The 10,042-nt window shown below is 46.2% G+C and overlaps 1 protein-coding gene across 1 annotated transcript in view; it reads left to right on the forward strand.

Annotated features, from left to right (window-relative positions):
- Acaa2 (acetyl-CoA acyltransferase 2) overlaps window positions 1-7,775 on the forward strand; it is a 28,456-nt gene extending 20,681 nt beyond the window's left edge. Inside the window, exons 8-10 of the mRNA XM_055622610.1 lie at window positions 1,710-1,780; window positions 4,390-4,544; window positions 7,414-7,775. Of these exons, the coding sequence (XP_055478585.1) occupies window positions 1,710-1,780; window positions 4,390-4,544; window positions 7,414-7,498 (311 nt within the window). The 3' untranslated portion in view covers window positions 7,499-7,775. The remainder of the gene's footprint in view (window positions 1-1,709; window positions 1,781-4,389; window positions 4,545-7,413) is intronic.
- The last annotated feature ends 2,267 nt before the right edge of the window (window positions 7,776-10,042 follow it).

Here is a 10,042-nt window from a genome sequence, read left to right on the forward strand (position 1 = left end):
AGGGTTTGGTGGATTAGCACTGATTGGTGAGAAAAAAAAAATGTATTTCTTCCTTTAAATCCCAGGCCTGGCTGCTCGAGCAAGGGCCACTGTGGAGCTGTCCGTGACCAGTGCCTCTCGGGGTCAGGTGCCTGTGTCACCTGTGCCGTCTGCAAGCTTGTCTGTCGTATAGTGTGGGAGTAAGCAGGGTGACTTGATGACCTGCCTCCAGGCGATAAGCAGAGAGTGCGGGTTGTTGAGCTGCCAGCAGGGCAGGCTTGGCAAACCAGTCTTTAAGAGCAGTGGCTCCTCAGTTCTGCAGGCTCCTCACAGGGAGCCAGTCACAGCGCTGCAGGGCAGCCGCAGCCAGGACTTGGCAGGACTAGTAACGTCTCAGGAAAGCACCGAGCTGTAGGAGCCCACAGCTCGTGGAATTTGTGGGCAGCAAGTGGTGGAGGTGGGTGGGTGGAATTCGGACGTTTATTGAGCTGAATGAAACAGCTTTAACGTTAACTTGATTTGGCTTCAATTTTATAAATGGTTTTAGTGCTTTAAAAAAAAACAAAGGTCAGGGGCCAGGAGACATGGCTCACTGGTTAAGAGCGCAGGCTGCTCTTCTAGAGGACCTGAGTTCAATTCCCAGCACCCACGTGGCAGCTCACAAACATCTTTAACTCCAGTTCCAGGGGACCTGATGTCCTCTTCTGGCCTCTGTGGGCACCAGGCACAGGACAGAATACTTGGCTTAATCTACAGGCATGGCCCAAGGCCAAATTTAACTAGATGATCCCTCACAGGCTTGTTTCCTGGGTGATTCGAGATACTGTCAAGTGTCAGTCAGTAGTAACCATAATTCTACCTATCCCGTTTTCACATCTTGGGCACAGAAAGAATCTGGAATTAGATTCTGTTAAGCCAGTAGCTATTGGGAACTACATTACAAACCAAACGGTGTTAGCTGAATGGTCACACTCGATAAGGAAACTGGGCACTTGACCTCAAAGCAGAATCTTTTTTGACTAGTCACTTACACACTTCCGTGCTCCAAGGAGAAATAGAGAAGGAAGTCATCGCTGTGCAGACACCTTACCTTTTGGAGAAAGCGTTGACTTGGTAGAACTTACAGAAATAGCAAGCTGTCACTGGTGATCAGCAGACGAGGGAGCCAATGCTTCTTTCAGAGGCCTGGTCCCTTTGCCTTTCATGAGCTAGGAGCTGTGTAGCCCACAGAAACCTTTTCCCCAAGTGCCCCGCAGCTTCCTATCTGCCAGGCTTACGGCATCTGTGCTCCCTGCTTTTATCTAAATGGCTGAGGGTTCCAAGTGAATGGGCAGATTTCCACCTTAGAACGCTTGGTATCCTGGTCATTTGAGATCAAGTATAATCTATCCTGACTGTAAATCTTGCAATGGCCCCGCTGGCTGCTCAAAGTCCTAATGCCCGATAAACTGCCTCCTGTGGGTCTCTCATCCACAGTTAACTGCGGTCAGCTTTTCACCTTTGTCCTCTTTTCTGATATGTGATCGTTTCTTCCTTGTATAGTGTAGCAGGGGCTTTGTTCTGTGAGGAGTAAGCTCTAATTGTATGAACAGGCTGATATCACGGTCTGTCTTCTTCAGCCTCCTGAGGGCTGGGATTACAGGAATGCATCACACATTTGTCTTAAGTAAGTCTGGTATATGATTAACCAGAGGCATGTATCTCTGTCTGATGCCTTTATTCTTCCATAGGTCCAGTCCCTGCTATCAATGGAGCATTGAAGAAAGCTGGACTGAGTCTCAAGGACATGGATTTGATAGACGTAAGTGTTTTGTTTTCACAATATGAATAAACCCCTTTCTTTTACAGCATAAATGGCTTACCTTGGTATCTTGTAGCTCTCCTTGTTTTAGTACTGTTAACTTTCTCACATTCTGCGCCCACATATGCATGCTTTGTGTTGGTATTTTCCCCCACTGTATTAAAGTGTTTTACTTATTTTTGGTGATGTGCGAGTGTGTGTGTGTGTGTGTGTGTGTGTGTGTGTGTAGTCATAGGTTAATAGTCCTCCTCCATCTCTTTCTACCTTATTTTTGGAGAGGAGGTCTCTTGTAGCACCTAGAGCTCACTAATTTGGATAAACTGGTCAGCAAGACTAGGGTTCCTCCTATCTCCACCTCCCCATTGCTGGGATTGCACAAATGTGCTGCTCACCCAGCTCTCTAACAGGGGATGTGGAGGGCAAGCTAAGGTTCTTAATTTCACAGTATCAACGGAGCCATCTCCCCAGCCCCACCTCACTTACTTCTGAGGGACTCAAGCGCTCTCATTTCTCTTGCTAAAGTCCTGGAAACTTCTTAGAACTTCATAGGATGCTGCTGTGGCTGAGACTTTGGTATGCCTGTGGCCCTGGGTCATACAGAGGGCGGGAAATAAGTAACCTTCACCCTGCTGTAAAGACAAAAGTGTGAAAATGTAGACAAAATGGCTTACCTAATAGAAAAGCTGTGATGCTGAATCTAGAAGCTGCTTGCCCTGCCCCCAAAATTCAAGGCTCCTCAAATCTATTTTTGGCTTCTCCACCATAGCTGCGGCTTGATTTAGGATATACTTACAATAATTTTGACACTGTAGATTTAAATTTTTTTTTTTGTAAAGTGGTTGTCTGCGCGCACACCCGTGTGTGTGAATTATGTTCCACACTGAGCTACACCCCTGCCCCAAGAGTTGCTTTTAGAAACGGTCATAGTAGAACAGAGACCTTAGCATTCACTGTAATTAAAAGAAGGGACCCAGCCTAATCTCAGCACTGGGGAGGCCGAGACAGGTGGATCTCTGTAAGTTCCAGGCCATCCTAGTCTACACAGTGAGACCACCTCAAAACAAACAAACAAAACACCAAATTAATACTAGTCATCAAGAGACAATGAAGAAAATTCTTAACGATGGATTACAGATGTCCCATAATTTGGGAATATTCGAGAATTGTAGGTAATTAAACCTGTGCTGTTTGGCATCAAGAAGCAATATAATGATGGGAATCTCTACTTAAATTAGTAGAGGACTAGGCACACGTGTGGTTTTCTCTGATAACCCCTCAGTCCAGAAACCAGGCTTTAGGAAATTAAATATTCTGTCCTCTGCAGCTCAGCTCTGAGCCTTGAAAGGGCTGCTTAGTTATCGTGTTAATCAGTAAGCTACCACAAAGTTTCTGACTTCACACTTAGCTCCTGAGCTGGAGCATCCTCCCACGCAGCTTCTGCTCCTCCTGTAGACAGATCCTCAGGACGGAGCCTGCCACACCGTTTCCCGGGACGAGGAAGCCTGCTTCCACAGCACGCTCTGGATCCCATCATAGCTCCTTGAGAATTACTACCTAAGACAGAGAGTAATGCTGACCTAAGGGCGGGTCAGACTCCATCTTGGCAGACTACACAAATCTAGTAGGAAGAGAATGAGACTGAAATTTGATCCCAGCTCTGTAACAGTCGCCTCCCCCACAGTCAGTTTCCTTTGGAATTCCCGAGCTAAGGCTCTATGAAAGTGTGGTGCATAGGCAGCTGGCAGATGTGAATAATGTGTGAGCAATGCCGTGCTGCCCTGCCGCACCTCACAGCACTGCCATTTTTGTGCCTTAGGCTGTGAAGGTATAGGCTTGTCTGCCGGTGTCTTTCTCACACCAGATAATGATAGTAGCCACTTGGGGCATACTCGCTGTGTATCAGGAAATACTTACTGTGTTTAACCTGGGAAATGAATTCAACTTTGCTATTGGAAATTTGAGTGTAAGGAGGGTATACAAAAACATACACAAGATCACATCCTAATAAATGATCCGCAGAGATGGGAGCCTTTCAGGCAGCTCTAAGATCTCTGGGCTCTCTGTGGTATCTACTCCCTCTAACATGTACCCATTTATAAGATCACTGCGAGTAGCTTTTCTCTAAGGAATGCGCTTGACCTGAAGTAGCACTTAATAAATACACAACTCTTTTTTTTTTTTTTAAAGAGGTACATTTTTCTTATAAAGCCCAGGCTAGCCTCTAACTTGGAATCCTCCCATCTCAGCCTCCTAGTCAGCTAGAATTAGAGGTGTGTGTGCCACTGCACCCAGCTCTATGCTCATTTTTAAACCTAAAATATTTTTCGAAGGAAAATAATTCTATATAACCTTAAACATGATTGTGTTGACCAGTATCAATGAAAGCTGCCCTTGTGTGCTTGTTCTCCCTCACATACTCACATACACACACACACACACACACACACACACACCCCTGAGGACCTACAGATGGCATGATTGAAGATAGATTCAGACATCATCATAACCTAAATAGGAAGAAATAGGAAATAGCCGTCAACATAGCTGGAGCTTTTTATTAAAAACTAGCTTGTGAGTGACGATTCTGTGGGTTTTAACTCTTTTCTAAGGTGAATGAAGCTTTTGCTCCTCAGTTCTTGGCTGTTCAGAAGGCCTTGGATCTTGACCCCAGTAAAACCAATGTGAATGGAGGCGCCATTGCCCTGGGCCACCCATTGGGAGGCTCTGGATCCAGAATCACTGCCCACCTGGTTCACGAGTTAAGGTACTTGCTAGAAATTACTGCATTTCAGATGTGCCACCTGTTTGTGAATATTTAGTTCATTTATTTTATGTGTATGAGTGTTTTGCCTATATGTATTACACATACCATGTATCTGCTCAGTGCCTGCAGAATTCAGAAGGGAAATTGGCTCTGCTGAGACTGGAGTTACAGGTGGTTGTGAGCTGCCATGTGGGTGCTCTGGAAGAGTAGCCAGTGATCTTAACCACCGAGCCACCTTTCCAGGCCCCAAATGGGGCATTTTTTTTAAATAGAAATGCCCGACTTTTGGTTTTCTCAGTGCAATCCCGTGTTTTTTCTTCTTTGTATCTACGTACTGGTTCTGGCCAGAAGCAGGCTCTTTGGAAGACACTCTGCACTGGGCATCACAGATGAGCTGGTCGATTTGCAGGTGGGCCTGCATTTAGGAGTTTGTTGTGTACGCAAGCAGTCAGTGAGTTCTCACTGAGAGAGCCACGTACCTCGGGCCACCTCGGTGCTGGTAACCAATGCCGAGGCCCTGCCTCTGTGGCTCTGCAGTTTAGTGTCTACAGCAGGAGTAAGATAAACTTACTTAATAAATCACAATACCAAGAAGGGTCAGATCTAGATGCCACTGTTTAAGAAACCTGAGCAATCCTACGTTATACCACTAGTACCCACTTATAAGTGAGTGTATACCATGTGTGTCTTTCTGTTTCTCGGTCACCTCACTCAGGATGATCTTTTCTAGTTCCATCTATTTGCCTGAAATTTTCATAATTTCCTTGTTTTTAATAGCTGAGTAGTAGTCCATTGTGTAAATGTGCCACTACTAAAATCTACAGACCTAAAGAAGCTAAACACTAAGGAGGACCCCAGAGGGGATGCTTAAATCTCATTCAGAATGGCAAACAGGATAGACACCAGAAGTGGTGGAAGAGAAGAGCCTACTATAGAGGGTCCTCTGAAAGGCTCCATCCAGCAGGGGATCGAAGCAGGTGCTGAGACACACAGCCAAACTTTGGACAGAGTGCAGGGAGTCTTATGGAAAAAGCGGGGGATAGACTGACACAAAGAGGACAGGAGCACCACAAAAGAGACCAACAAAGCTAAAAAAATCTGAGCCCAGGGGCTCCTGCAGAGACTGGTGCACCAACCAAGGACCATGCATGGAGAGGACCTAGACCCCCTGATCAGATGTAGCCTATTGACAGCTCAGTCTCCGTGTGGGTTCCTGAGTAAGGGGAGCAGGGGCCGCCTCTGTCATGAACTCCATTGCCTGCTCTCTGCTCACGTGCCCCTGACAATGCAGCCTTGCCAGGACACAGAGGAAGAGGATCCAGGAAGTCCTGATGAGACTTGAAAAGCCATGGGCAGATGGCAGAAGAAACACCCTCTTTCAGTGGACTAGGGGAAGAGAAAGGGAAGGTGGGACCAGAAGGAGCCGAGGGAGAGGGCTTCAATCGGGATATATATAATGAATAAATTGTAAAAAAGTAAAATAAAATGCGAGCTAAAAAATAAATAAATAAACTTACTGTGTAGCTGAAAAAAGAAAAGAAAAGAAAAAGAAACCTGAGCAAACTGCCGATCTCTACAAGCTAAATTTTTACTTCATTATGTTCTGGGTGTTTTGCTACTTTAGTTGGTTCTTACACCTCTAACACCCTTCTCAACCCCAATCCCTTCTAATCCCCCAACCCTAGGTAGGAGAGAAGGTCAGAGGGGAAAGGGACAAGTTCTTTTTAAACTACTTCTTGCTGATTAGGGGCCTTGTGTTCCTTTCAGCAAATGCAATCTTTGTCTCATCAGGGTATCTCCAACTTCTTGTCTCTTTTTTCTTGACCACTTGACAAACCAGCAGCACGAGAAGGAACCAGCAAGAGGAACTTTCTTGGGGCTCTGGCCTTTTTATATTCTCTCTAGAGGCCCCCAGAATTAAACTGTCTTCAGCTGGCAGAGTCACGGCCCTGCCAGAGCACGCACAAGGCAAATGGTCTGCCGCTGTGGACAGTTAGAAGCGGCCCCATATCCACACCTGGGATTAAAATAAAAACATGTGTATATACCATAACTGGGTTTTTAAAGACACCAGACCTCTCACTACAGGTGTTTGATACCCTCCGGTATGGGTAGGAAAACCCTTAGCTTTGTGTATTTGGGGCCATTTAGCTCTGTTAGGAGAGCTGAAAATGAACTGACTATGTAAGACTGCAACCTCACGGCAGCCCGTTAGGCAGAGCCAGGGGACTCCTGTCACCTAGCGATCAGCAGATGGCAACACTGGTCGCATTTACTCTACAATGATACGGGAATTTGAAATCCCACAAGTCAAATAAATCACAGTGTCGCTTCCCTCCTCCGCCTCAGCCCCATTGATGTAAATGACCCCCACCTATGTAAATGCTGCTTTTCCTCAGCTTGCCTAAGCCTTGTGTTTGTGTCCCTTCCTCCGTCCCCAGCCTCACCCCCCCATCTTCTCACACTGTCCCCCTCTCGTGTGTTACTTTTTGTCGTTCGTTTTTTAGTAAGAATATTCTGCTTTCTTCCATCTATTGTCACTGTAAACCAAAATTAAGGATTGGGGAAGGGACTTGGAGGATGAGCTGGTTAAGAATGAATATTAATACTGTCTAATTAATTAATCTAACTTTTTGAATAGCTGGTTTTGTAACAGTAGTGGATTTTTTTACCTTATTGTGTGTGTCGGTGTGTACATATATTGCGGGGTGTGTATGCACATGTGCCATGTGTGTGGAGGTCAGAAGACAAGTCTTCTTCCACCACGAGGGTTCTAGGGTTTGAACTCAAGTCCTTAGGCTTGGTGGAAAGCTCCTTTACCTGCTGAGTCATTTTACTGGCCCCAATGACAAGTTTTATTCTTTCTTAGACGTCGAAGTGGAAAGTATGCAGTGGGATCAGCGTGCATTGGAGGTGGTCAAGGCATCGCCCTGATCATTCAGAACACAGCCTGAAGAGATCACAAGCCACTGCCCCCCTTACTCAGCCAGAACACAGGACACAGCTGATCTTCAGGGCAGCACCACTGAGACAGTGATTGCATTTGACCAAGCCTTGATGAGGCAAAATACATTAGGTTCTGTCCACGTCATACCTGCCTAACATGATGTGGTAGAATAAAAAACCAACCATCGAAGGCCTTAAAAGAAATGGTGCCCTTGTCAGTAGCCACCGCTATATGCCTTACCCGATGTAATTACAGACTGAATAAATGATGCCTTAACTTCCTAATCTTTTCTTGTCGGGTTTTTTTTAATCACATAAAATGTCTCATTTTACCCATTTTTAAGTGTGCAGCTCAGTGGCATTGAGGATATTCACAGTGTTGTACAAATAGCATCCCCACCCATCTTCAGAATTCGTTCATCTTGCATGGCTGAAAATGTTTGCATTTTTTAAACATTATTTTTATGTGTATGTGTCTGTGTGTGCAGGTACCCACAAAGACCACAGGAGGGCATCAGATCTCCCGGAGCTGAAGTTACAGGCAGTTGTGAGGTGCCCTGTGTGGGTGCTAGGAACAGAATTCTGGTCCTCTCAAAGAGCTGTGACTGCCCCTAACCACCAGCCTCTTTTCCTGTTTTAGCCAAAGAGTCATCATTCCCCTCCCACAGCCCCTAACAAGCATCTGTCTCTCTGTCTCTGTGTGTTTCACTGCTCTGGGAAGATCATGTAAATGAACTCAGTGTTTGACCTTTTGTGACTTGCTTATTTTACTTAGCATAACCTCCTCTAGATTTAACCCTGTCTTAGCATGTGTCAGAATTCTCTGTTTTTAAGGTCAAATAGTTCTTTGCATGTATCTCATTTAACCATCACTAATGTCACAATTGCTGGGGCTCTAACTGTCATCAGTTACAACCAGCACCACTCTCTCCCCTTGCTGCAGCTCCCACACTTAACTGTCCCCCTTGACCTTCCGCCTTGCCAGGTAACTGTTCTTAGACCCCACTTATGTGTCGGCTTTAGTTCTTCTTCGTTCCAGAAACACAATCAGAATTCAGGTATTCCCTAGACCCCACCCTGTCCTCCACACAGCAACAAAGGCTGCCAAATCCTCCAGGGGCCATATCTCAAGACGATTGGCCTCCAGAACCTCTTGCCCCGGCTACTGTGGTGGCTTGACTGAGAATGCCCCCCATGGGTTCTTACGTTCGAATACTTGAGCCCCAGATGGTGGCGCTGTTTGGGAAGCATTAGGAGGTGCGGCCTTTTGGAGGCAGACTTGAGGTTTCAAAAGCCCATTTTCCAGTTTGCTCTCTCCACCTTGTGCTTGCGGATCAGGTGTGAGCTCTCAGCAAGCTCCCTGCTGTTTTTGCCTGCTGCTGTGCACCCCAGCACGGTGGCCAGGGGCTCTGAAACCCTCTAGAACCATGAGCCCCACTAAATGCTTTTTAATTAGTTCCATTAGTAATGGTATTTTGTCACAGCAACAGAAAATAATCAAGATCTACCCTTCCCAAGAGCTCCACCTCCATTCTTGCCAGCTTTCACTCATCCTCCAAGAAGTCACCAGCGACATCTTTTAAATGGACCTGTTAGCGCTCCCTCTCCCTGTGTCTTTCACATACACACATGCAAATGGCGTAATTTTTTATTTTTTTATTTTTTTGGCGTTCTTTATTTGGGGTGTTTGGGCCTCAACTTCCCTTCCAACCTCCAAACACTGTGTGGGAGAGAGAAGGTAAGTGAGGAGAGAGGGCCCTTTTACTTCTCCCTGCTGTTTAGGGTCAGTGGGTTCTAGGGCTCTGTACCAATCTCCATCAACCACAAATACAGGCAGCAGTGTCCTCCAAGACAGTGCATGTCTGCTCCAAACCAACACACACCAACACCATTCTTCAAACTGCCACACAACACACTTTCTCTTTCTGGGCTCTAATATTTACACTCTCAGCGTCTAGACCACACCAGGCAGGCCATTACGAGCTACGAAAAGCCACGCCCTACATGAGACAATTAACAGCTGTGGACAAACTATAGCTCAACTAAAATCCCACACTTGGGATTAAAACAAAAGCGTATCTCCACGGCATAACTGAGTTGACAAACCAAAACTCCCTTTACACCTGAAGCAGCTTTCTGTCACAGCTGGGATAAAATTCTATACTCCCGCCTTGGAGACTCACACTTGGAGGCTCTCAGGCCCCAGGGTGGTCTGGCCCTGCTTCTCTCTCTCTCGGAATCACTGGGCTTCGGCTTCCTGTGCTACACAGTCCTCTCTCTTTGGGCTGCCCACACTCCACACTACTTCATGCTCTGGATCTTGGTGTCTACCGGCTCTATCTAGATAGCTATATCCTCTGGCCCACCTGCCAGCCCACAGACCTGCTCATTTGTAAAGGCTGCATCTCTGTCTCTGTCAGTTTTTCTCTCCCATGACCCTCCACTGGAGCTTTTTTGAGTTTGTGCCGGCCTCTTGGTCTCTGTTCATTCTCTAGATTGTATGCTCTTGTGAGCACAGGGCCTGATACACATTAAATGCACGGTGGCTGGAT

This window comes from Psammomys obesus, unplaced genomic scaffold (genome assembly GCF_907164565.1).
Source record: "Psammomys obesus unplaced genomic scaffold, mPsaObe1.curated_primary_1811, whole genome shotgun sequence".
Taxonomy (NCBI): domain Eukaryota; kingdom Metazoa; phylum Chordata; class Mammalia; order Rodentia; family Muridae; genus Psammomys; species Psammomys obesus.